The sequence below is a fragment of the Oscarella lobularis genome, chromosome 1, assembly GCF_947507565.1.
Source record: "Oscarella lobularis chromosome 1, ooOscLobu1.1, whole genome shotgun sequence".
In the NCBI taxonomy this organism is placed as follows: Eukaryota; Metazoa; Porifera; class Homoscleromorpha; order Homosclerophorida; family Oscarellidae; genus Oscarella; species Oscarella lobularis.
This window is the reverse complement of record NC_089175.1, coordinates 3,385,416-3,411,474: the sequence shown is the minus strand read 5'-3', so window position 1 is coordinate 3,411,474 and position 26,059 is coordinate 3,385,416. Positions and strand designations below refer to the sequence as shown.

The 26,059-nt window shown below is 46.2% G+C and overlaps 5 protein-coding genes and 2 long non-coding RNA genes across 10 annotated transcripts; 5 read left to right on the top strand and 2 right to left on the bottom strand.

Moving 5' to 3' along the window:
- Positions 1–1,969: 1,969 nt before the first annotated feature.
- On the top strand, positions 1,970–3,118 carry LOC136189228 (uncharacterized). Its single transcript, XR_010670367.1, has 4 exons — positions 1,970–2,192; positions 2,273–2,308; positions 2,372–2,521; positions 2,573–3,118. It is a non-coding gene; the product is annotated as an uncharacterized lncRNA (long non-coding RNA).
- A 3,100-nt stretch (positions 3,119–6,218) lies between these two features.
- On the top strand, positions 6,219–7,437 carry LOC136183635 (ERI1 exoribonuclease 3-like). The gene is made up of 8 exons (XM_065970350.1): positions 6,219–6,278; positions 6,340–6,431; positions 6,477–6,593; positions 6,700–6,759; positions 6,819–6,910; positions 6,968–7,040; positions 7,088–7,190; positions 7,243–7,437. Exons 2-8 carry the CDS (start codon positions 6,342–6,344, stop codon positions 7,320–7,322), a joined length of 615 nt encoding a protein of 204 aa, XP_065826422.1. The 5' UTR covers positions 6,219–6,278; positions 6,340–6,341; the 3' UTR covers positions 7,323–7,437.
- A 1,090-nt stretch (positions 7,438–8,527) lies between these two features.
- On the bottom strand, positions 8,528–16,617 carry LOC136183606 (double-strand break repair protein MRE11-like). The gene is made up of 25 exons (XM_065970310.1): positions 16,467–16,617; positions 16,340–16,411; positions 16,232–16,290; positions 16,061–16,161; positions 15,512–15,672; positions 15,370–15,457; positions 15,061–15,317; positions 14,436–14,621; positions 14,224–14,380; positions 14,089–14,169; positions 13,910–14,027; positions 13,722–13,855; positions 13,511–13,669; positions 12,827–12,883; positions 12,521–12,770; positions 10,387–10,421; positions 10,244–10,329; positions 10,133–10,190; positions 10,055–10,075; positions 9,544–9,995; positions 9,379–9,488; positions 9,217–9,250; positions 9,009–9,163; positions 8,764–8,955; positions 8,528–8,704 (listed from the first exon to the last, which is right to left on the bottom strand). Exons 1-20 carry the CDS (start codon positions 16,538–16,540, stop codon positions 9,921–9,923), a joined length of 2,229 nt encoding a protein of 742 aa, XP_065826382.1. The 5' UTR covers positions 16,541–16,617; the 3' UTR covers positions 8,528–8,704; positions 8,764–8,955; positions 9,009–9,163; positions 9,217–9,250; positions 9,379–9,488; positions 9,544–9,920.
- Positions 16,618–16,623: 6 nt separating this feature from the next.
- On the top strand, positions 16,624–18,856 carry LOC136183615 (uncharacterized). 3 transcript variants are annotated; one of them, XM_065970331.1, is made up of 7 exons: positions 16,624–16,853; positions 16,890–17,295; positions 17,453–17,556; positions 17,628–17,879; positions 17,942–17,989; positions 18,050–18,199; positions 18,259–18,856. In XM_065970331.1, the coding sequence occupies exons 4-7, from the start codon at positions 17,703–17,705 to the stop codon at positions 18,691–18,693; spliced, it is 810 nt and encodes a 269-aa protein (XP_065826403.1). In that variant the 5' UTR covers positions 16,624–16,853; positions 16,890–17,295; positions 17,453–17,556; positions 17,628–17,702; the 3' UTR covers positions 18,694–18,856. The 3 variants fall into 3 exon arrangements, with proteins under 3 accessions (XP_065826403.1, XP_065826394.1, XP_065826411.1); XM_065970322.1 differs by lacking the exon at positions 16,624–16,853 and having other exon boundaries at positions 16,878–17,295; XM_065970339.1 differs by lacking the exons at positions 16,624–16,853; positions 16,890–17,295; positions 17,453–17,556 and having other exon boundaries at positions 17,568–17,879.
- LOC136183645 (uncharacterized) lies at positions 18,745–19,694 on the bottom strand. The gene is made up of 3 exons (XR_010669201.1): positions 19,615–19,694; positions 19,434–19,534; positions 18,745–19,216 (listed from the first exon to the last, which is right to left on the bottom strand). It is a non-coding gene; the product is annotated as an uncharacterized lncRNA (long non-coding RNA).
- A 308-nt stretch (positions 19,695–20,002) lies between these two features.
- Positions 20,003–21,501, top strand: LOC136187639 (uncharacterized). Its single transcript, XM_065975279.1, has 4 exons — positions 20,003–20,581; positions 20,632–20,670; positions 20,742–20,918; positions 20,978–21,501. Exons 1-4 carry the CDS (start codon positions 20,390–20,392, stop codon positions 21,416–21,418), a joined length of 849 nt encoding a protein of 282 aa, XP_065831351.1. The 5' UTR covers positions 20,003–20,389; the 3' UTR covers positions 21,419–21,501.
- Positions 21,502–22,092: 591 nt separating this feature from the next.
- On the top strand, positions 22,093–25,888 carry LOC136189154 (uncharacterized). 2 transcript variants are annotated; one of them, XR_010670357.1, is made up of 4 exons: positions 22,093–22,299; positions 22,346–22,405; positions 25,007–25,174; positions 25,231–25,888. XR_010670357.1 is itself a non-coding variant. In XM_065977017.1 (3 exons), the coding sequence occupies exon 1, from the start codon at positions 22,428–22,430 to the stop codon at positions 24,018–24,020; it is 1,593 nt and encodes a 530-aa protein (XP_065833089.1). In that variant the 5' UTR covers positions 22,418–22,427; the 3' UTR covers positions 24,021–24,949; positions 25,007–25,174; positions 25,231–25,888. The 2 variants fall into 2 exon arrangements, 1 of the variants encoding a protein (XP_065833089.1); XM_065977017.1 differs by lacking the exons at positions 22,093–22,299; positions 22,346–22,405 and adding an exon at positions 22,418–24,949.
- Positions 25,889–26,059: the final 171 nt, after the last annotated feature.

Here is a 26,059-nt window from a genome sequence, read left to right as displayed (position 1 = left end):
ATGCTCCAGTGCGTCAATATATTCTGGTATGTTTCCACAGTCATAGTCATATTATCTCCTAATGAACGAAGCCTTGAAAAGCGGGGGAAAGTATGCAGAGTTAGTTTTTATTTCTCGAAGCATCACTGTGAACGAATGAAAGAACTACTGAAGTTAGATGGAGATCTGAGCAATGTTTTTGCTGCAAGGCCTTGTTCTATAGCCATATGTATATCTCTCTCGCTATATACACATACTGTATGTATTTGCACAGGATTCCTATAATCGCTTTGACAGCCTCCTTTTCTCCAGTCTTTCTCGGCTTCTTTGCTATGACCTCTACGTCTTTATTGCATGCTCATTGTCATGGTGTCATGTTTCTGCCTGGGGTCCGCATCAGACGAGTGCACAAGTGACAAGCAACTTTTAGCGTTTACCCACCGTGCGCCTTCCTTTCGACGACTACATTCAACAACGTCGAGAATCATGACGCGCGGCATATACGCCGCGTCATCAGCGACTCGGGTAGACATACATGGACGAGGATTTTTTAATCATACGACACTTCGCAGAGCGTTTCAAGTTCCATCGCGCAACCCTTGCATGTACTTGTTAGCCCCAACCGCCTTATTGCTGCTCCAACCTCGTCCTCTATGATCACTGAAGCTCTCGCAGACCCTAAAGAAAGAACGATGAAATAAATAATTATTTAATTAATAAGTTTATCAATTATTGCCTCCTTGCTGTCTGCTTCTCGAGCCAGCGGCCGCCGGCGCGAGCTCGTCTACCCCTCGCTCTTTGAGACCGAGAGCGCATTTAATTCTTCTTCACTCATATCGTCGTGCAGAGCTGGAGTCTCGTCCGCGAGCGCTTGTAGCTCGATGCCTCGACGCCTTGAGAGACAGAAACAAACGCCGTTGGCCGAGGCAAAGTTCAGAACAGTCCGCACTAGAGCTCATTATCCCTTGGAGTCAAGCAATTGGGCCTGCAGCTTTCTGAATATCGATACCCGTGAGCGTGGGCCTAGCAATAGTCGCTCGACATCTTGTAGCAGCAAAACAGTTCGTTCTCAGAAGACCATTGCCTCGTTCATTGAGCGCTTTTTGGTAAGTGTACGGGTCATTTGTTGACATCACGTGATAACATTTTACGGCTTTCTTGATAGAGACAAAGAGTTTCTTCGTTCAAGCAACCGACTCAGCGTGATAATTGTATCGTACAGGTCAGGTTCTAAAGGTTTTTGGAAAGTCGGGGCTCCTTTGGGGAAAATGTGACGTTTCGAAACGTCACTTCATTCGACTGGCTCCCATGTAGCTCAGGTGAGTACTTCATAGCTCTAAAAAGTAGTAGGACTGGTATGAATGTAGAAGAACCTTTTGCAAAATTCGAAATCGTCTGCTTTTCACACTGCACTTACCGTACGTCGAAACGAGGCCATTTCTTTCGTTGTCTTAGCATACCGTCATGTCAGTATTCAAACGCTTCGATGCCATGTTGCCTACTGCACCAACAATTCTGCCATGCAAGTGTCATAATGCAGAGGCAGAGTAGCTACCTAAGTCGCAGTATTATTCTTGTTTTTTCTGCATGTCTTTCTTGCCTTGTCTTTAACTCCTTTAATCATGGAATCTATCAAAAGTGCTGTTACCAATCAACTGCTATGCGCATATTTCCGGGACCCGGACCTGAGCTACTTAGAATAATATTTGACGTATCTAAAGTGACTCACAGAGGAGAGAATGTGTTTTCCCTCCGGCTATTCCAGTACTCCGTAGCGATAGAGATGGAGGTACACTACAACAGACTCGCTGGTGGTACATTGCCCATTTGCTAGCCGACCTAGCTTCGCCTTATCTCTGATAAGGCTCAACTTCCCACAAGCGCGTGACTGGGCAGAAGCGATATTTCCTCTCCCGTCGAAAGGGGAGGGCTAAGGATACATCCGTAGCAACCACAATTAAGCCCTTTTTACTCAGAGGGGCTCCTTCTTCCTCGGCTTCTTCTACTTTGAAACAATGCCTTTCGCCCGTTATACGTCGAAGCTGCTAATCGTTGCTTTTTTCTGGCTACAATCAGCATCAGATGAGTGCGTGCGGCGTGAGAATCGTACTTCTTTTTTACTAGTACCGTCATCGGGACCTACTGTGTGCCTTCCACTTGATGACTACATTCAAATATGGACCGCGGCAAGTAAAGCGGGAGACAGAGAAAGAGTAAGTCGAGGCGGAGTTTTATTACTTCGTGCATTGATGTTTGAGTGAAACCATACGTTTGTTCCGCCGTTGTTTGGCAGACAGGCGCCCCGCCAACTTCGGTGTCATCGACTCAGGTAAAGCAGCTGCGACATTGACGGCAGTATAGGAACCTTGAGCTAGTGTATTGCACGCCATAGAGTGTTTCAAGTCGCGCACTGCTATTGTACCTTTACATGTCACCTCTTTGGCTCCAAAATCACGCCAATTTTACGGAGACGCCGTCTTCTGTGTCCGCACAAACAATGGAATTTAGCGTTGGAGCAATGCAATTAGGTGTGTTGTTTAAAGTAAGCCAGTTCGCGTTCGGCCCATATGCGATAGAAAACTCGATGTCAAAGGTCAAATTGATTGAAGCTGGAGTTCTAAATGATGCTAAAGCGTACTCCGTTCAAATTGGCTTCTTTTTTACCTACCCGGGCGGCGACAGTGATCCTGTTCTTCAAATCTGCGATGGAAGCTACTGTGTTGGATTTGGGTACTGGCGTACAAACTACATCGAATCTCACGGTGGCACTGACAATTCTGCTGATCTTTGTACGAGGACCGAAGCTACGTCTTTTAGCTCTCCGCCAGTGACCACTAACTGGAACATTCGCCTCGAAATTCACCCCAATTCTACATCTGGAATTACATACGTTGGCACGTATTCAAACGTATGAGTACAGTGAAAGATTGAAGCCGAGTCAGGGTCTTCGTTTCAAAGTGTGCAGATTTAGCGTTGGCGAAACGTTTAAATTTCATCTCTTTGAACTGGCTGTGCATGTGAACGAATGAATTATTTCAACGCAGGGCTAGACGTCTATACGCGTACCGTTTGTGTGTTTTGGTAGCTTCATGCATGTAGTAGTGCATGGCAGTTCACTGGTCAGGCTAATTCAATTCGGTCGGAGCATAGATAATAGAGAGACAAAGTCGTCCGCGTATGCGTCTTTAGTCTCATAACAGATGTATATTGCTCTGGTCGCGAAGCAGTGCCCTAGGGGCCGTTTTGAGCCGTGTAGGGTTTTAATTTCGCGTATCTACTCCTAACGGCTGAGTATATCAAGTACGCGTCAAACAAGGATGGCCTTCGTGCATAGGAATGTGCACACTTCTGCGGCATGTCTCGTCTCTTGTGGGCAGAATTGCATTGCCATTGAGGCGTCATCTTTATTGCATCTACTAATGCAAATATCCAGATGCTACGTCTGCAATTGCATACGTTAGCACAAATTCAATGGAATTGAAATTCGATAAAAAATTGAAGCCGAGCCACGGTCTTCATACGAAAGTATGTAGAGGAGATCCTCCCGATGTGCACGAGTTTCATTTGTTTGAATTGTCTGTGCGTTCAAGCGACTGACACACCAATGCATACACACCTCTTTGGTTGAAGTTCACGGTTTGTGGCGTGATGCACTTATGTTCCGTCTGTTCGTGTCTACAATGAAATTAAATTTATGCTCTATTGGAGAATATCATAAAGTGTTGCAACAAATTTGATGTCAAAATGTAAAATCATCTAAATCCACGTCCGGGGCCTGCGCACGATCGAGTCGAGAGCTATATTCCCCTTTATTCCGTCGCTTTAGCACGTTTGGCAGGTGCGATTGCTGTATTAAATGCTGCACGGCAAAGCCTTTACCTGCAAACTTTTCTCTAAAGCAATGGCTGGCCGAGCTAGACGTTCGTTCGACTTCTTTCTCGTTCTCGACTTCGAAGCGACGTGTGACGACCACCGAAAGATCTTTCCAATGGTCTAGTAGTCCCCTAGCGAGATCATCGAGTCATTTTCGTCAGGAGATCATCGAATTTCCCGTTATTCTGCTCAATTCAAGAACTCTATACAAACGGAAGACATTTTTCATTTTTACGTACAGCCGACAGCTAATCCAATCGTGACGGACTTTTTCACGGATGTTATTAGACTGATCTTTCTTTTGATACCGACATTCATTCCAAAATCATTGTCTTTATTTCTGAATATAAACAGTTGAAGGGGATCACTCAAGAGCAAGTGAACGAGCAACCAAAGCTTCACGAAGTTATGAAAGTGACTATCAGTACCTGCAATAAATAATCAATCTCAGTATAACTATGTGTTATAGACATTTGATGATTGGTTGAAGAAGCACGACTTGCTTTCGTCGTCGCACAATTTCTGCTTTGTTACGTGCGGAGATTGGGATTTGAAAACGGCGTCAGTTACTCTCGCGTTGCTTTTGATAGGCTTCCAAATCAATGCAGACACCAGCTCATCGCTGTACCGCCGTATTTTCGAACGTGGATCAACGTAAAGAAAGTGAGATGATGCCAGAAATGTTCGATTGCCTTTGAATGGCTCTCGAAGGCCGTCATCACAGCGGAATAGGTAGGAAGTTATATGTGAAATTACTAGACTAATTAATTGTTGTTAGGTGGATGTCAACTATCAACCAATGAATGGAATAACATAAAACGAAAGGACCATAAACGAAATCAACGTCAGAAGTCAAACTCTGTTCAACAACTACAGTACTGAGTAGCAGTCTTCAAGGTGCCCAAGCCAATGCATGAAGCACGGAACTCGGAGCGTTTCTAGCGTGCAGAAGTATCATACATCGTCAGAAAGACTTAGATAGAGAATTGGGATGAGCAACTCTGTGTTTCGTAGTGCCATCATACACAAATTAGCGAAATCTCTGTAGTTCGTGTGCGAAGGCGACTAAGACAAGACAAGTGCAAGTTTCTAAATTGCAAAACGAACGCTTGGAAGAAAAGAAAAAAGAGCAGAAGACAGCAGCATGCATGACGAACAAAGTGCTACAAGCGGCACGGAAAATCACTTGGGACTGCTTTTCAGCTGTAGTAGCAAAAGTAAAGCCGGTGATCGCCATTGTTCATTTCATCATAAGGTCGGACAGAGGATCCGCCGCGCCTATTCGCATTCCTATCATCTTCGTCGTCCCAATGAAAATACTGCCTGCAAACTGACATGCCGGTTACTTTCTGGCAGCGATCTTCACGCACGGCAAGGAGAATGAAAGGAACGGACGTTGGCAGAGTTATGCCGTTGCTGGGATCGCCGTCATCTCTGCAACAGAAATGAATTTTCGTGTCATGGGTATACGTCCCGTCGGGTAGGTAACCGCTTGCACGGTTATTATTGTTAGTGTCTTCGTCGTCCCAATAGCTATAACTTTCAACGAGCCCTGAAGGGCAGTTGTAACCGTGCATCTTGAAAATGCAATAGGCTCCCCTGGGCCAACTGCCGTAGTTTGAATGCCTCATGCAGAAGTGCCATTCCATTCCGCTGGAATATTTGGATCCTTTCAAGTAATACAAACTGCTCCATCTACTGGCGGGTGCGGTGTCTTCAGTGTCATGATAGCGGGAACCGGTGCGAAAGCCGGCGGGCAGCCAGATTTCGGCTGAACCAGGCCGTAGCCGCTGCTTGGCCAGTCAACAGCACAAACGCAGCAACTGAAAACAACAGTAACAGAAACAAGGTAGTAAATCATAGTGAGCTCTGACAAATACGATCATTAACTAGACCAGGCAGACTCTGACTGATCTCGGCTAGGAAAGGCTCTTCTTCTTGTAGTCTCCACGTCATCTTATTACGGATCTTATATAAACTGATTGTTCTACGTTTCAGTATGTCTCAAAGTACGGTAGATTCCGTCTCGATCAAGTCGTTATCAGTCTGTCTCATAACTCTCAGTCGATCTTAGATTACGTATATCGCATCGTCTGTTTTCCCACTAAAGAGTGGGGCATTTTGATAAAGGTCGACATGCCCCTCGGGCGGTAAAGCGTACATAGTTCAGCTTAGCTATTACCTGCTAGTAACGCCATGGTACCTGAGTGGCCATGACAGTGGATGAGTCAGCTGAAGTTCACGGTTTGTGGCTCTTAGCTTCGTCAGTTCGTGTCTACAATGAAAACGTATGCGCTATTGGAGAATTTCGTAAAGTGTTGCAACAGAATTTATTTCAAAAAGTAAAAATCATCTAATCAACGTCCGGGCCTGTGCACGATCGAGAGCTATTCCCTTTTATTCCGTCGTTTTAGCACGTTTGGCAGGTGCGATTGCTGTAGTAAATGCTGCATGGCAAAGGAATTAGCTGCAAACTTTTCTCTACAGCAATGGCTGGCCAAGCTAGACCTTCGTTCGACTTCTTTCTCGTTCTCGACTTCGAAGCGACGTGTGACGACCACCGAGAGATCTTTCCAATGGTCTACTAGCCCCCTAGCGAGATCGTAGAGTCATTTTCGTTTCAGGAGATCATCGAATTCCCCGTCATTCTACTCAATTCAAGAACTCTACAAACGGAAGACATTTTTCATTTTTACGTACAGCCCACAGTTAATCCAATCCTGACGGACTTTTGCACGAAGGTCATTAGACCGATCGTCTTTCTTTTGATACCTATATTCATAGGGTATTGAAAGAAAGATCACAAAAAATCCAAAATCATTTGTCTTTTTTTTCTGAATATGACAGTTGACGGGGATCGCTCAAGAGCAAGTGAGCAGGCAACCAAAGCTCCCCGAAGTTATGAAAGTGACTTACAGTACCGCGGCACTAAATATTCAATTTCAGTATAACTATGTTTTATGTAGTCGTTTGATGATTGGTTAGAAAAGCACGACTTGCTTTCATCATCACACAACTTCTGCTTTGTCACGTGCGGCGATTGGGATTTGAAAACGGCGTCAGATACTCTCGCGTTTCTCATAAAAATATAATTCTAATTGAAGATGTTATCTAGGCTTCCGAATCAGTGCAGACACCTACGCATCGCTGTACCGCCGTATTTTCGAAAGTGGGTCAATATAAAGAAAGTGAGATGACAAGGCTAACGTGAGGGCAAGTTAACGAAACGTTTTAGGCTTTTCGACGAATTTATAAATTGCCGAAGCTTCCAAGAAGTATGCCATATATGCTTGATCGCCTTGGAATGGCTCTTGAAGGCCGTCATCACAGCGGAATAGGTGAAACGTTCCCAAGCACATAACCCATTCGTCCTATGTGATCTCTCAAAAGATGACGCTAAGAACATCACCAAAATAATGGTGGAACTTCTCAAACTCGATCCAGGAATAAAGGAAACTTTCTTCTACTAAAACGAGTCGGTAAATGTTTTGAGGTTTAAGTGAAACCATATACGTTTGTTCTCCCAAGCGTCCCGCCCAGGTAAATAGAATTTAGCCCCGTCTAATAAACTTATTGTTGTTTTTACTCTTGATGTCCCGTACTGTCAAGTGGAGAAATGGCCTCGCGGCGTGCCAAGACCTTTTCCAGGACCAGTCGTCGCTGCAAAAAGCCGAAATGACACAGGTAGGATTTTCGTTGCTCGCCATGACCAAGCGTGTCTGCTCGCCGCGGAACGCGACGTTTTCCTGCGAACAACGACCTAAAACAGGTCGCGAAAGCGTTCTTTTAGCGTAATACGATTGTTTTGCGTTGGCTAGAATGCATATCGCACTCGTAGAACGGCCCTAACGCAGCCGAACGACGTTTCGCCCCACCCTACGTAAATTCGCACCGATCCCACGTCGCGAAGTGTTTCGAACAACATTTTTCGATCGTTTGAGATCATTAGAAAGACTATTCGCGATCGAAAAAACCCTGAGCTATATATAGCTCACGGTTTTGTATCACCTCTTCGATTTTCACTGTTTCACGCATGTTCTTTTTGGTTTTTGTCGTCTCTTTGACCTCGCGAGGTCAAATAGACATATTTTGACTAAAATTTGGCATTATTGCTACCAGAAGTTCTGTTATTTATTCCGGAAGTTGCTAGTTTTTGATTATTTGCAATTAATCAAGGTCCCCGGGGTATTTGCACCATAGTATAGCTCACTCATTGTCTTCTCTGTTTCCTGCAGAACTAGAAGAGAAGAAGACGAAGAAGACGAAGAGGTTGACCGCGGTCCCAACGTCCTCAGCACGACGGGTTGGTCCAAGAGACCCGGGGAATTGCGACTTCATCATTCATAAGTCGCATTCCCCTAAACTGCTTAGAGGCCTCCCGTGGCAAGAGACCATAACGTCTAAACTGCCACCTCTCCTGGGCACGAGCAGAAAAAAGGCCCAACTCTCACGGCATGCATCTCCTGACGGAGCTATCATATGGTAGTCTCCCCAGGAGAACGATGCCTACATCAAAGTGCCTGCACGCGTTTCAGATGACCGTGCAGGCACATATGAGCTGTGGGGACTGCACATGTGCTTCGCTTGCTCACAAAGAGCAAGCGAAGCAGCGACGCCGGAGGACGACAGGGAACGGCGTTGCGAAGGCGGAAAAGTCACGTGATCAGTTATAAATTTATTTTCAACATTTTGCACGGTTAATTAAATTAATTAATTAATTAATTAATGTGCGTTAGCGTGCTGGCGCTTACAAAATATAAATAAATAAACAATGAAATTATTTTCGTCTCCGTCTTTTTCGAACTTCTCCCTTGCAGCGTTTTCTCGTTCCTTTTGTTTCCATACAAGGCAGCTGGATAAAAAAAGAGCTATCGTTATTGCTTGATTATAAATAAAGGTACAGGGCCTCACTGTGCGTGTCGTCTTCTCTTTCGACTGTAAATAAATTCAACTATTGACTCCAGAGCACTTGAATACCTCAGACTGGCTCCTCCACTCCAGATGTTTGCCCCGTGCTTCCTCCTCCATTCTCGATTTTCTATTGACTTTCTTGATTAGATTCCTCGTGAGCTTTGCTTCATTAGAATGCATCGTGGCTTTTTCCTGCATTGTAATCACCATTACGTCTGTCATTCTGAGATTTCTCCTAGGCTAACCGCTTTTTCCCCAAAATGTACTGCCACTCCAACGTTCCCGTCATTAGATCGTCTTGTATTGCCTGTTCTTTTCATCTTTGCACGATGCTTGCTTTCTCATACGGCACAGAATGAAGATTTGTCATGTAGAGTGCATCTAATTGCTGGGCTTCCTCCTACACAGACGAACTGAAGGACCTTCCGTATACTCCTGGGCTTGAAATTTTACCTCACTCGAGCTCTTCGATTCACACGAAGCATCTCTAAAGAGGTCGTTTAGATGCATATGGGCGAGATGCGCTTGAGGGGGGCCCCCGGGTTTTTCACACACGAGTGCAGCAAAGACGCGAGCGAAATGCTGAAAAAACGGAGCTACAAAATCCCGACTTGCCTGCGAACGAATGAACGTCCTTTTCGCTCCGATATCGCCCGTCGATCTTCGTTCTTCGCTTCCGTTCGTCGAATTCCTCGAGTCGCGCGGCGTGCGCGCACGCGAACGAGCTAGAAGATCGAGAGAATGACGAAAGGCAATCGAAAGAAGCGTTGTTGCACCTACCGTTTGCGCGATCGCGGCTTCGTGCGAACTCAATCGCTTTCCTCGCGATCGCGTGTGGAGCGATGGCGATTGATCTGCATGCGTTGCTTCGCCACGCGTTGTCCGGCGGAACGATCCGAACGTTCGATCCGATCGGGGCTGTGCACGCGAATGAGCTGTGCGCTCGAGGTGTCGGCCAATGGAATGGTGCGTGCCTTCCCACGTGGCCTCGTGTTTCAGCTAATACGTATTAGCCAAGAGCGTCATCGATCGGGACAATGCCGCTTAGACTCTACAAACGTATGGGAGAGCGAGTCCACACGTTGGCAGTAGTAAATACGGCTCTGCGCATTTTATCTATTAAATGAAAAAGTCACGTGAACAAATAATATTGTAAACTACAGACAAATCTGAATTAGATGAGAGCGACCACTTTCATTATCAAAGCCACTACACGCACGACTACAGAAACTCTGCTCAAAGAGCAGTGCCATCTATGAAGCACGAGAGCGCTTCGACTTTACAGACATACCTTCATCTTCATCGTCATCCACTTTTTCAATAAAAGAGATTTAGATATTCAGGCGGTCTATTCATATGAAACGCTCACGTAAACAACCCTGCGTTTTTTAGACGATCTGGCTGCAGGAACTTGAGACTGAGTGCCACTGCGAAGAGTTATTGCATAAATTTGTTCTGTGGATTGAATGTGAATAGGTACCCAGACGACTGTCGAGTTGAAAGGCTCCTGCTAGAAGACACAACAGCCATACTTTCATCCTCACCGGAATCAGATATATGATCAGGCTAAAGAAAAAAAAAGTATAGGTATGTTAATCCCAACAGCCTTATTGCTGCTCCAACCTCGTCTTCTATGACCACTGGAGCTCTCGCAGTCCCTAAAGAAAGAACGTCAAGTGAGATAATTATTGATTTTTAATCAATTATTGCCTCCTCGCTGTCTGCTGCTTCTCCCTGCTGCTCTTCGTCTAGTTCGCCCTCGCGATCTTCCTCTCGGCTCTCGCTCCGCCGTTTCACGTGCTCCACGTTCCGTAGCTCTTCTACCGCCTCTCGAGCCGGTGCCGCCGGCGCGAGCTCGTCTTCCACGCGCTCTTTGAGACCGAGAGCGCATTTCTTCTTCGCTTGTGTCCATATCGTCGTCAGAGCTCGAGTCTCGCCTGCGAGCGCTTGTAGCCTGGTGCCTTGACGCCTTGAGAGACAGAAATTAGCTCTGAGGAACAGAGGACGCGGCTGAGGTGAAGTAGACAAGAGCAGCAAGTCGTTCTTCTTCTCCCTCTTGAAGCTGATAACGACAACGCAATCTGTTTAGCGCTAGCAAGTTCTGGCGACGCTAGAATTCTCACCGATGAGGGTTTTTCGCGTCAGCGGGTCGATCGTGTACACGCGAACGCCGTTTTCCATTCCGCATACGAAACAAGCTGCGGAGAAGTCGCGCGTTCGTATCGGTAGACTTTGAACGTTGTTTTTACTTTGATCTCCGTTGAATCGAATGTCCAGAACGTTGCCTTTGCCTTCCATTTATCGAGCTTTATTTTGCTGTAGCGTGCGTTAAACTAAAATGCATGCTTTTTTCTGTTCGCACGTTTTCTGTTTGCGCTTATAAGAGCTAGGGGAGAACGATGAAAGCATTTCGTGTACAGCAGCAGACAAGCACTGATACGGGGAGCTGACGCCTCATTCATATGACATCATGCAAGATATTTCGTGACATAATGAGTGTTTCAAATAAACTTCTAATTTTCAATCATAGAATAATTTTGTAAGATACTGAGGCTATATAAACATGCACGTCGACAAATAATCAATAATCAATAGCTAAACAGAAATTGATACACCGCGACGAATTCCTGCTACATTAGTACCGAAAAGAGACTGAGAAAACATTATTGAATTAAAGCGTTTATTCGTTCGAATACACAGCCAGCCAGATCTAAAAAAGGCGGTAAGGCCACAGCGTGTATTGGGATACTAAAGACATACATACGTATGAAAATCGTGGTCTCCTGTACCGTTCTCCGAAATTACTTCCGCGTGAAAGAAGCCCCATAACATGATCCCGTCAATTCCTCTTTACATTTGTTGATCACATGAATGACTAATACTTTTTGATTTTTTGACGCTGCGTGTGCTCTTAGGGGCAATCGGTTTGCTACACTATTAGGGTCTGGCACAAGCCAGAAGTGGGCGAGATTTCTTCTCTTATTTCTTTGGATGAGACGATCGGAGATTGGGATTTGAAAACGGCGTCAGTTACTCTCACTTTTAATAAATTCTATGTGAGAAAGTGCTTCTGGTAGGCTTTCAAATCAATGCGAACACCTACGCATCGCCGTGAAGCCATATTTTCGAAAGTGGGTCAACTTAATAAAGAAAGTGAGATGACAAGGCCAAGCCAGAAAGTCGCGTTAATTAACAAATAACATTGCACAGATGAATCGAAACAAGATCCACTAACGTTCGTTATCAAAGCCACTAAACAACTACAGAAACTCCGATCAACTTACTAGAAGTCTCGCGAAGCACGGGAGCGTTTCGAACGCGCAGACGTGTCCTCACCTTCATCGTCGTCATCCACCTTTTAATTAAAAATCAATCACATAAGATTTAGATAGAGATTGAGGCTGTGTATTCATACGTAAACAACTCGGCGTTTTCTAGACGATCTAGCGGCAGGAATTTGAGACTGAGTGCCACTGCGAAGAGTTATTGCATAAATTTGTTCTGTGGATCGAATGTGAATAGGTACCCAGACGACTGTCGAGTTGAAAGGCTCCTGCTAGAAGAAACAACAGCCATGCTTTCATCTTCACCGGAATCAGATATACGATCAGGCTAAAGAAAGAAAAAGTATAGGTATGTTAATCCCCAACAGCCTTATTGCTGCTCCAACCTCGTCTTCTATGATCACTGGAGCTCTCGCAGTCCCTAAAGAAAGAACGTCAAGTGATCTAATTATTGATTTTTAATCAATTATTGCCTCCTCGCTGTCTGCTGCTTCTCCCTGCTCTAGTTCGCCCTCGCGATCTTCCTCTCGGCTCTCGCTCCGCCGTTTCACGTGCTCCACGTCCCGTAGCTCTTCTACCGCCTCTTGAGCCGGCGCCGCCGGCGCGAGCTCGTCTGCCACGCGCTCTTTGAGACCGAGAGCGCATTTCTTCTTCGCTTGTGTCCATATCGTCGTCAGAGCTCGAGTCTCGTCTGCGAGCGCTTGTAGCCTGGTGCCTTGACGCCTTGAGAGACAGAAAATTAGCTCCGAGGAACAAAGGACGTGGCTGAGGTGGAGTACAAGAGCAGCAAGTTGTTCTTCTTCTCCCTCTTGAAGCTGAGTCCTTCTCTGAGAAATCTAGACACGTCAGAAATTACCGTAGTGCACTAAACGAATTCTCTGAGGAGAGAGGAAGGAGGTGGGAGCTCAAGCTTCACGTCATAAAAGCTAACTCGACATTTTTTACTTTGAGTCGCGGAAATTATTACGTATCAGAATTCAGATACGTTCCCTAAGCTCTTGCCTAATATTCTCTTCACTCTTCCGCTCGGAGAGGAAAGGGAGGTGAGCTCAGAAAGACTAACTCAATGTCTTTTCACTTTGGGTCACGGAAATTTTCAGATACGTTCCCTGAGCTCCTATCTATTATTCTTTTCACAAAAATGCACGTGTTAGTAGTCTACGATACGCTTCATTGAGAGTGGCCAAACGTTTGAACAGCCTACAGGAGACTCTTCGTCAGAGAGGGAGGCTCACACTACACTACACGTCAATTTCTTTTCACTTTGGGTCACGGAAATGCACGTATCAGAATTCAGATGCGTTCCCACGTATCAGAATTCAGATGCGTTCCCTTAACTCCTATCTATTATACGTGTTTGTCTAAGATACGCTTGGGAAAAGAGGTCAATAGCGTTCTCTTCACTTTCAGGGCTTCTACTATCTACTAAGGTCCTTGCGAGTTGTCTTGCAATCGAATCTCACCTCTTCGACTATCGTAGAATCCGTTACGTCCTTGTCGCGGAAGAAATCCTTCGTCGACGTCAGAGAATGCGACACCAACTCGCTGAACGACTCAGTGACGCTCTTATTAACGTATAGACCAACAGCTTCCTTCATCAGATACTCAGACAGTAAGACCATCTAAGGAATTCTCCATAGAAACCACAGGCCGTTTTTTTATTGTCCTTTGTACCTTGCTTTTGTCTGGTATTTCGATTAGATCCGTTACGGTTATAGCCGCTTCTCGTTCTCGCTCTTCGTCTACGCCGACGTCGATTTCGTCGCCGCCGCCGTCATCAGCGCTAATTCTCCGTCTCGCACTAACACCTGAAAATCAATAATTAATTAACTAATTAATTAATAATAGTCGAATTGTTCTACCGTAGCTTTGACGTTGACTGAAGAACTGGAGAAGCGATTTCGGATTGGCGACGCGACCCACCCATTTCTGGCCGAAGCGTACGGAATTAATTTGGGAATAGCCGCCGGAATTATCCACCTGGGGAGGAGAAGGAAAAAACATAAAAGAGAGAGCACAGAGATAGATATAACGTTCTCACTTTTAAACGAACGAGAGGCAAACGCGGAGCGCTCTTCTTCTCCTTCAAATCATCTTGAGCTTTCTCAAGAATTTCCTTCATCTGTTTTATTTGGAATATAGTATAAAAGAGACAATTTGTGGCTTTTCTTCTCACTTTCTCGGCAATGTACGCTTCAACGCGGTCCTCGTTCGTCGGATTTAGACACGAATCCTTCAGTTTGATTGTCTCGAAAACGAAGAGTCGCACGGATTCGAGGGGGAGCTTCGTGAAACGAAATTCCCTGTCTTTGATTTCAACCAGAGCGACGTGCCTAAAAAGAAAAAGATTTTTAGCGAATAATTATAATAAATAGGTCACGTGCATACTTTGGTCCCGCTTCTCCTTCGGCCAGGGACGTAGCAACGGAAGAGCCCGGCTGAGATAAGTAGAAACGGCGAGTTTCGTGTGGCGTGGGATCGATGAGGCAATCGTGTTCGTGACCCCAGATGACGAGATCCAGAAAATCGGCCAAGAAGTCTTCTGGGATATAGTTCGTCAATCCGTGCTTTCTCCTAATAAAGAGAATTGAGATCAAAATACAGAGTGGGAGATATGATAAGACAAAAACTTAATAAAGGAGATCAATATATTATATTTAAAAATATCTGAACTCCTTCGGGTTAAAAAAAATGAAGAATGAGGACTCTTTGTGTTTCATGTGCCTATCTTCACTTTGTGGTGTATTTTGTACCCAAAGGTAGGACAATCCGTCTTAAAATTATTATTATTCATCTTACAAGAGGTATATAAATATAAATATAAGCATTGGTATATTTGGAAAGGGCTCCTTATGTTTCACTGTCTATAAACTCCTTAGTAAAAAATAAAAGACAATGCCTCATTATGCTATATCTACTTTTACTAATGATATTATTATTATTAACATGGAATCAATGTGTAGCAAAGCAATAATTTTTATTACTTAATTAACTACACTCATTGAGCCCCTACCTGTTTTGATGAAGAACGAAGATGTTGAACCAGTCTTCGGGATTCTCTTCGGGTCGTTGCAGCTTCACGTGTCCCTTCACGAAAGCGTGATAAAGACGTTCGTCTCGCACGTGACCAATTCCATAGAGAGCCAACTTGGTTCGACCCTTCTGCAGAAGAATTGGAAACACGTCGATTTTGCTTATATCAGCCACGTGTCCGAAATAATTCACGAGACCCGAGACGCTGAGAACGTCCATAGAAGATCGAGCACCAAACTGAAATAATACGTAAATACATAATCTATATCGTTGTTGTGAGAAACCTTACCCCCGTGGGGTCGTCATGGTTTCCGTGGATCGTAAAGACGGGCATCGAAATATTATAATTTGGGCTCATGTAATTGGCGATGGGAAAACTATTGATGCATATATCATATAAGGAGAGAAAAAAGACGAAAATGCCTCTTTACTTTGTGTTCTTGAAGACGGACTTGGGATCGCTGAGAAATTCGACGGCGCACGGCCGATCTCCCGTGCAATAGTTTCTCAGCAGTTCCATCGTCGAGTAGAGAGTCTTTCTCGACGGCCGGTTCTCGTGGAACAGATCGCCGCCGAGTAGAATAAAATCCGCCTAGAGGAAAGGGACTAAGTGATGTCTACTAAGGCAGAGACAACTGCCTATAAAATACGAAATCTTGACGTCACGTCAAATTATTCCAATGTCAAGAACAGCATACAGTAAGAATACTCTCTATCAAGCGTATGCTGTTCTTTACAGGTGGTTTTTATATGTATAGACGTTCTACCGCAGAGAAACGACAAAGTGATGTCTACTAAGGCAGAGACACCTGCCTATAAAATACCACATAGACAGAGCAGAATCTCAAACGATCAAGGAAGAGCATACTGTAATAATATTCTCTATTAAGTGTATGCTGTTCTTTACACATTGAAAGGCGGTTTTTACGTGTATAGATGTTCTACGGCGTTTCGTGTGCGGTTTTTTATCGAGAACTTGCCTCGTGTTCGTTTGCCAGCCGGAGAATTTCGTCGAACGTTACGAACGAGTCGTTGCCGCGAATCGGATCGCGTTCCATGTAGCCGAGATGATTATCCGTCGCTGCAGAAGACGATTTCCCCAAAAGGGGGCCCCCGTGTAAAAGGAGTACACAAACAAGTACGGAAAATACCTAGAAGTATCTTCAGAGTGTTTTCCTGATCGGCTTCCATGGCCTCGTTTCTTCTCGGCCTTAGAGAAGATTTCTCGCGTTGTCACGTGACTAGTTAAAAATATTTACGAGGTGAGTGGTGAGTCGTTGGGCGAGTCGTTAACGCTTTTCTGATCGAGCGATTGGTTGGAAATTAGAGGCCAACACAATGAATCCAAATAGAAATCAAAAAAATTAATTGACCATCAAAATTTACTTTTGATTTTTTGCTGCATCGTCGGCCGGACGTCTCTTTCTTTTCCTGACGTCAAATCGCAATTTTCTACCCATCTGCCGTGGCGGGAATCGCTTTCTCCTGTATTCAGGTGCACGGTTGCTGCAAACCCGTATGTTCCGCCGAAGTCTGCGCGCATGGATCGCTTTCCGCGCTCCTCCAAGGGACGAGGAGTCCATGCACAAAGCATGAAAAGGTTCAGCAAACTCGGAGGATACGCAACTGCTTCGTAAACCGAACCGGGGGTCCCTTTCGAATCTTCAAAGCCACACCGCCGTTTTTCCAGCCTGAGGTAGCTGTTGTTTTAGTCCAAATCGGACGAAGTGTATCGGTTCCATATGTACTGAGTCATCTGATTTTAGCGCAGCAGTAAAAGCGATACTAATCACAAGTACTGTACTGTAGGGATGTCCAAATAATACGTGCATCACCCGCGACCTAAAGAAAATTAGTGCCACATATCTGTGCCACATATCTGTGCCACATACAGTAATCCGCTCGAGACTTCGCCGATTTTCTATTGGAAAAAGTGATGTTCCTGTTTCTAATGGTCATTGTTTCAAGTTCCTGGCTGAACTCTGCATCAGGCGAGTGCACAGGCGGCGATCGTTCTTCCGTTTTAGTTATACCATCTTCGAGACCCACTGACTATCCGCCTTTCCATTGATGACTACATTCAACTTCAACAAGAGGCAACGGAAATTAAGCGCAGTCACCGGGTGCACAGTTACCGGCATGTGGCTTCAGACGGATGCCCTTCGATCCTCGAACGGACGTGGCCCTACCTCTGACGTCTGTGTCGTCAACCCAGGTAAGCATCCTCTTAGCAACCCTCCTGTATATATACAAACGTCATACCCAAATCACAGAGCGTTCCTATGTCTAATGAACAAAATTGGCAGACGCAACGGCGCTTATTCATTCAGTGATTCATTCATTCCTTTTCTTTTTTTGTCCGCGAGTTGCAGGTGCGTAGCTGAATTAAGCCTTGAGAAAGGCGATCAAGATGTGCAGATTCGTTTCTTTCTTCCATTACTGGGCTTCTTTCAAGTGGAAGTAATTTCCGAGAATGGTACGGGAGACCACGATTTTCATACGTATGTAGTATCCCTATACTCGCTGTGGCTTTGCTGCCTTCTTTAGGTCCCTGGAGCCCTATATAAATGCCTGTCTTTGCCACTTCTGTAACATCCTGGTCCTGTGGCTTCTACGGACAAAATGACGTCGTCCTTTTTGCTAGTGGTCATTGTTTCAAGTTCTTGGCTTGGATCTGCATCAGCGGAATGTACAGGAGGCAATACCGTTGTATCTGTTCCGTCATCGGGGCCCACTGTGTGCCTTCCACTTGACGACTATATTCAACTTCAAAAAGACACATCCAGCGACGGAGAATCGGTATGTTATTATCGTCGTAACGTTTGATACGACTGAAAGAATTTGAGTCCATGCACCTTCAGACGGGCGCTCTTCCTCCAACATCCGCCGTGTCATCAACTCCGAGCCAGGTAAACATCCATACATGTATAAGGTTCACTCTTACTTTGTTCTCCTATGACACACGACAGAGCGTTTCGAGTTCGGCGCTACTGTTGTACCATTACATGTCTCCTCTTTGGCTCCAAACGCACGCGAATTTTACGGAGACTCCATCATCGGTGTCCGCGCAAACAATCGAATTCTCTACTGGACCAACGTATAAAGGTGCGCTGTTTAAAGTAAGTAGATAGTTTACACATGGGAGAGACTGGAATTTTGATGCTATACTGTGTCAAAGGTCAAATTGATTGAAGCTGGAGTTCTAGATGACGATAAAGCCTACTCCATTCAGATTGGTTTCTTTTTTACGGATCCGGGAAATAGTGATCCGCATATTCAAATTTGCGACGGCAATTACTGCGTTGGTTTTTTTTACATCGAACCAAACTTTGCCTACGCTTTCGCCGGCAATGATTCAGTAAGCATATGTAGCGGGACATCTTATGGCCACACCACTGCACCACAATCATCTACAACTAACTGGAACACTCGCTTTGAAATTCATCCTAATGCTACGTCAGGAATTGCGTACGTTAGTACAAAGTCACGGACGTATGAGTACGAACAAAAATTGAAGCCGAGTCAAGGTCTTCACTTAAAAGTGTGCAGGGATGACGACCACGAAACATTTCAGTTCCATCTGTTTGAGCTGGCTTTGTATTCGAACGAATAAACGCTTCTGTCTCTTTTCAGTACTAGCAGAAAATGGTCGTGGTGTAGACATTTCTGGTGACTACATGAAGAATTTATTAGTCGTGTTCAAGAATGTAGGACAGCAATTGTATTTCACTATTAGTAAATTGTGTGTACGTAACGTTACTCCCCGTTTATGTCGTAACCACAAATGTCTACGCGAAGACGTTGTCCTACACAGTGGTTTCCTCTCTATGTTCCCTCGATAAAGAGCCTATGGCTTCTTTCTCATTTCAAGTCTCCTGCTGGGACGAGTGGGCTCGATCGTTCTTCCGTTGTTGTTGCACCGTCATCGGGACCCACTGTGTGCCTTCCACTTGACGACTACATTCAACTTCGACAAGAGACAGCGGCAGACGTAGTCAGCGACGGAGAAACGGCAAGTTTCGTTGGGTGTTACCACTATATAGGAATGAGTCATATGTTTTGTTTCAGGCCCTTCCTCGTCATCAATCCAGGTAAACATCGTGGAACAGATCGCCGCCGAGTAGAATAAAATCCGCCTAGAGGAAACGGACTAAGTGATGTCTACTAAGGCAGAGACACCTGCCTATAAAATACCACAGTCATAGACAGAGCAGAATCTCAAATGATCAAGAAGAGCATACTGTAATAATACTCTCTATTAAGTGTATGCTGTTCTTTACACATTAAAAGGCGGTTTTTACGTGTATAGATGTTCTACCGCGTTTCGTGTGCGGTTTTTTATCGCGAACTCGCCTCGTGCTCGTTTGCCAGCCGGAGAATTTCGTCGAACGTTACGAACGAGTCGTTGCCGCGAATTGGATCGCGTTCCATGGAGCCGAGATGATTATCCGTCGCTGCAGACATAGGCAGAAGACGATTTCCCCAAAAGGGGGCCCCCGTGTAAAAGGAGTACATAAACAAGTGCGGACAATACCTAGAAGTATCTTCAGCGTGTTTTCCTGGTCGGCTTCCATGGTCTCGTTTCGGAGATTTCTCGCGTTGTCACGTGACTAGTTAAAAATATTTACCGTACGAGGTGAGTGGTGAGTCGTTAACGCTTTTCTGATCGAGCGATTGGTTGGAAATTAGAGGCCAATACAATGAATCCAAATATAAAGCAAAAAAATTAATTGACCATCAAAATTTACTTTTGATTTTTTTGCTGCATCGTCGGCCGGACGTCTCTTTCTTTTCCTGACGTCAAATCGCAATTTTCTACCCATCTGTCGTGGCGGGAATCGCTTTCTCCTATCCAGGTGCACGGTGTCGGCAAACCCGTATGTTCCGCTGACGTCTTCGCTCACGGCTCACTTTCCAAGGACCCCGATTCGGTTTACGAAGCATTTGTATATTCTCCGAGTTTGCGGAACCTTTCCATGCTTTCTGCATGGACCCCTCGTCCCTATTCGCGATCTGGTCTGCAACTGAACACGTCTTCAAAGCCATATACCCAGCCTGAGGAAGCTGTACTAGTCCAAATCGGACAAAGAGTATCGGTCCAGCTGGCTGTGAACGAATAACCGCTTCAATCACTGGCAGAATGTCATTATGAATATACAGCAGTCGATTGTTGACTCAGTCATCTGTTTTCCAAAATTTGCATCACCCGAGATCTAAATAATAACTAGTGCCACACAGTGCCACAAACAGTATCTGCTTGAGACTAGCTTGGCCAGCGTCCGTACCGATTTTCTTTTTGACTGGAAAAAATGATGTTCCTGTTTCTAATGGTCATTGTTTCAAGTTCCTGGCTGGAGTCTGCATCAGACGAGTGCACGTGTGACGATCGTTCTTCCGATTTAGCTACACCATCTTCAGGACCCACTATCTGCCTTCCCTTTGATGACTACCTTCAACTTCGACAAGAGGCAACGGCAAGTGCAGTCAGCGACGAAGAAACGGTAAGTTACGCGAGCGGGTGTATACAGTTAGTTACCAGTATGTGCTTCAGACGGACGCCCTTCCCCCAACGTCCGTTTCATCAACCCAAGTAAGCATGCATCCTCTTATAGCAGCCCTACTGTGTATGTACAAACGTTATAATACATATCCAAATCGTAGGCCGTTCCTATGTCCAATCCAAGTTCCAATCCAAGTTCCGCAGAGCTACTCTTTTACCGTTACATGACTCCTCGTTGGCTCCAAGCGCACGCGAATTTTACGGAGACTCCGTCTTCGGTATCTGCGCAAACAATCATATTCGGTGGCTCGGGACCACAGGAGGGCGTGTTGTTCAAAGTAAGCTACGGTAGTTTGCACAGTCGCTATATGCGATAGACTGAGGCATTTTGGTAAAGGTCAATTTGATTGAAGCCGGAGTTCTACATGACAATAAAACCTACATAATTGAGTTTGACATCTTCCAAACATACCCAGTTGACTTTGATACCGATCCCATGTTTCAAATATGCGACGGCAATTACTGCGTTGGCCTTTGGACCTTGGATCAAAACAATGTCAGAGCCTTAGGCGGCAGGGATTCGGTTAGCCACTGTATACGCGGCGAAGAGGGCGGCAGTGTCGGTGCGCCTCGGCCTAGTAACAACTGGCACGTTATCCTCGAAATTCATCCCGATTCTACGTTTGGATATGCTTACGTTAGCACAAATTCACTGAATTATACGTACAACAAAGCGTTGACGCCCAGTCGAGGTCTTTATTTCAAAATGTGCAGACATAACCCTAACGAAAGGTATGAGTTTAATTTGTTTAAACTGGCCGTTCATTTGAACGACTAAAAACACTTTCAATGCAATGCCCTTTTTGCTCGCCTTTTCAACTGACTAGCAACGACAAATCAGAAGTGTCGTCTATCAGTTTGCAGGAGTTTCTGTTCAATTTAGCTTTAGTCCTTTTTGGCTTTGTAGTGATGGGCATGTTCTGTAAGTTTTCTTTAAAAGCATCACAGATACATGTCTACAGTAAATATATAATCTATATTGTCGTTGTGAAAAACCTCACCCAAAAATTTTATGACTATAAAATTCAAAATTAACTGACAATTTTTTATTGCACCTTCAACCGGACTTCTCTTTCTTTTCCTTACGTCAAATCGCAATTTTCTACCCATCGTGCGCGGGCGTTGATTGTCGCAAACCCGTATGTTTTGCCGAAGTCTGCGCGCAACGGAGATCGCTTTCCCCGCTCCTCCAAGGGACGAGAGGTCCATGCACAAAGCATGAAAAGGTTCAGCAAACTCGGAGGATACGCAACTGCTTCGTAGACCGAACCGGGGGTTCCATTCGAGTCTTCAAAGCCATTAGCACAGCGGTGAAAAGCGATACTAATCACATATAAAAACAGCATTAGGGATGTCCAAAATATTAAGTGCATCACCCGGGACGTAAAGAAAAACGAGAGCCACATAATTCACTCGAGACTTCGCCCATTTTCTAACGCTTCTTTTTGACTGGAAAAAGTGATCATCATCATGTTCCTGTTTCTAATGGTCATCGTTTCAAGTTCCTGGCTGTACTCTGCATCAGGCGAGTGCACAGGCGGTGATCGTTCTTCCGTTTTAGTTATACCATCTTCGGGACCCACTATCTGCCTTCCCATTGATGACTACATTCAACTTCGACAAGAGGCAAAGGCAAGCGCAGTCACCAACGTAGAAACGGTAAGTTTACGTGACCGGGTGTACAGTTACCAGCATGTGGCTGCAGACGGACGCCCTACCTCCAACGGACGCGGCCCCAACTCCGATTTCTGTGTCATCAACCCAAGTAAGTGTAGCCGTTCTAGTTGATGATGTTGTCCGTTTGTCTGTATAGTCCGGGTCCTCTCTTGAGATCCGGGCGACCCCGTCAAGCATCTAATAAACAGGAGTACACTTCTTGCAAAATCCTAGTCAACCCAGCGTCCCACGCGTCACCGTCGAGTTCCCCACAGTCACTCCTCCAGGCAACCGGCCACAACTTGGTGGAGAATCCGGGTAGTCGGATTTCACGGGGAACGCGATCGTCCATCGCCGTCGTCGGCGCGCTGGATCGTTCGTTTTTGATTCTGGCTGGACCGGGTCGAAGCGACGATCACCCGGGCAGCTCGTCGTCGACGCGCGTGTGGCGAAAGCGCCTCGCCCGACTACCCGCGCGGTCTTGGTTCGAATCGGCCGTTGTCAGGGGGGAGTGGCCGGTGACGTCGTGGGAGCAAGCCTGTGTGATTGGTCGGCGGAGAGGCACCTGGTGCCACGAGGCAGCACACAATCGCACACACGACCGAAGGATGCCCCCGAAGCGAAAGACGACGAAAGCAAAGAAGCCCGCCGCGCCGTTGCATGCGACACGAACACCGAAGTCGACGGCGCCCGGACAACGAAGGCGCGGCGCGTTGCACGCCTCTCAACGACGCGCAACGACGCCAACGGCGTTATTTCAACTCGCGACGCCTGCGACGCCGCAAACTCCGGCCGCACGACGACGGATCGACCGTTTGCTCGCACGCAAGAGGCGTTTGCTATCGCCGACGACACGGACTCGACTCGCGACGCCAGCCGGAATTCCCACGCCACACGCGGAGGCGTTCGATACGTCAACGGACGAATCGCCGAATCGTCAGCCATCGGCGCGACGCGTCGACCATACGCGCGCTCTCGAGAAATTCTTCGGGTACAACTACGAAGAACTCAACAATTGGCTTTATCAGCTCGAAGCGATCGCCGACGCCGATCGATGGAACGCGCACGACCGTCTGAGGAACGCGCGGATTCATCTAAGTGGGCGCGCACGCGTCGAGGCCTCCGCGTTCGAAAGGAAGTTGGAGAAGCGCGGCGAGCAGTTAACCTGGAAGAAATTTGTGGCTTTCTTGAAGCGCAAATTCGGTCCTGCAGATCCACACGTCCATTATACGGAACGCCTCATCGCCTGTCAACAGGGACCGCGCGAGGACGTCGACGCCTTCACAACCCGATTTCGAACGCTGGTTTTCGAACTGTTAGAGGCCGATCCAGCCGCCCTATCCGAACAGATGCAAATCCAACATTTTAAGAATGGGCTACGTCTCGAGTTCCGTGAGGAGTGCGTCCGAGGTTGTCCTCAAACGCTTGACGAGGCGGAAGACGCGGCCAAGACAGGCGAGGAGATCTGGAAATCACGATCAAAGATGAGCAATGAGTGTCTGGCGATTGGAAATCGTCCAGGCAAAGCAGAATCTCGATCGACGACCAGAAGTAGCGCCGACGTTGAGACGTCAGGGTCAACCGACGCCATTTTACGAGAATTCGTCGGAAAGCAGACGAAATTCATGCAACAAATATCCGATCATCACCGTGAGGTCATGGGAGCGTTGGAGAAGCACACCTCGGAACTAGCACTGTTGAAACGTGCGTCGACTCCGTGGTGAACACTGTCATGGAGCTCCGCCGTCCTGTCGCCGGCCGTTTGTGTTGAATGAAGTTTCGCCGGTCCAGTTGTTCAAAAGTCTTTTTTTGTTGATTACGAGTGGATGCGCCGCAGCAGCGCTATTACTCACGTTAATGTTTCGTTCTATATTGCCCTTCCATGGGTAACGTTTATTTTTGACGGAAGTTGGCCCTCGCCTGCGACACCCAACATATCCATGACGATGGATGCAGATCGATGGATCTCGAGGACGTTCGTCACACGACGGGAGCGAGCGCTGATTCGCCCCGCCGAAGGCTTTCCTGCCCTATTAATATGGGAATGTGGCGGCCTCGAGATGAAGTGATGCAGGGGTCGACAGATGAGTGGGTTCTCCCTTCGGCACACGCTATGTCGCGCGACGGCGTCGACCCCCATTGGCCAGGGGACAAAAGTGTTAATTTTGTCGGTGGAGCAGAATCATCTGCTACTTCACGTCCGTTTCATGCCGGTGAGAATCCGGTCTCTTCTCCTTCATCGTCTACTTTCAACTCTACTACTGTTCATGGAGCTGGCCGACAGCGCACTCGCCGCGCCAACGCTGGAAGAGCTCCCGTACGCTTTCAAGACCCGAACTGGTCCACGTGAACGCGTGGCGCTTCGTTGCGACGTACACTGGTTCGTGGTTTGTTTTTCGTGTTTGTATGTTAGAGGCCCCAGTTTAGTTCCCGAGGGCGCTCACCTTCTCGAGGAAAGGGGGGTAGTTGTAGCCGTTCTAGTTGATGATGTTGTCCGTTTGTCTGTATAGTCCGGGTCCTCTCTTGAGATCCGGGCGACCCCGTCAAGCATCTAATAAACAGGAGTACACTTCTTGCAAAATCCTAGTCAACCCAGCGTCCCACGCGTCACCGTCGAGTTCCCCACAGTCACTCCTCCAGGCAACCGGCCACAGTAAGCATCCTCTTAGCAACCCTACTGTATATGTACAGCGTTGTACCTAAATCTCAGAGCGTTCCTTTGTCCAATCCAAGTTCCACAGAGCCACTCTTTTACCGTTACATGTCTCCTCGTTGGCTCCAAACGCACGCCAATTTTACGGAGACTCCGTATTCGGTGTCCGCGCAAGCAATCACATTCCGTGGCCCGGGACTAGTGCTTCAGGGCGTGTTGTTCAAAGTAAGCTACAGTAGTTCAGTCCGCTATGCGATAGACTGAGGCATTTTTTGTTAAAGGTCGATTTGATTGAAGCTGGAGTTCTACATGACAATAAAACCTACATAATCGAGTTTGACATCTTCCAAACGTACCCGAGTAGCGCTGAGACCGATCCCATTTTTCAAATATGCGACGGCAATTACTGCGTTGGCCTTTGGATCTTGGATCAAAACGATGTCAGAGCTTTCGGCGGCAGTGATTCGGTTAGCCACTGTGTACGCGGCGAAGAGAGCGGCGATGTCTCTGCGCCTCGGGCTAGTAGAAACTGGCACGTTATCCTCGAAATTCATCCTGATTCTACGTTTGGATTTGCTTACGTTAGCACGACATCACTGAAGTATGAGTACAACGAAAAGTTGACGCCCAGTCGTGGACTTCATTTCAAAATGTGCAGACATGACACTAACGAAAGGTATGAGTTTCATTTCTTCAAAGTGGCTGTTCGTTTGAACGAATAAAAAACACTTCCAATACAATGCCCTTTTGCTCGTCGTTTCAACTGACTATAGCAACAACATATCAGAAATGTTGTGTATCAGTTTGCAGCAGTTTTTGTTTCAAGTTAGCTTTAGTACTATAGCTCGTTGACTGTGTAGTGGGCATGTTCTGTAAGTTCTCTTTTTTCTTGCTCAGTGTAATCTCGCTATAACCAAAAGATGAGCAAAATCCTTGGTATCTGCTGCATATGAAATCGTATAGCAGCCTGGATTAAACTCAGGCAGAAACTCTCACATTGCCTTATATGCATGGGGGCGACGGATTTCTGTATAGAAATATCTTCAGGGTGTTTTCCTGATCGTCTTCCATGGCCTCGTCTATTCTTAGGAGATTTCTTGAGTTAATCAC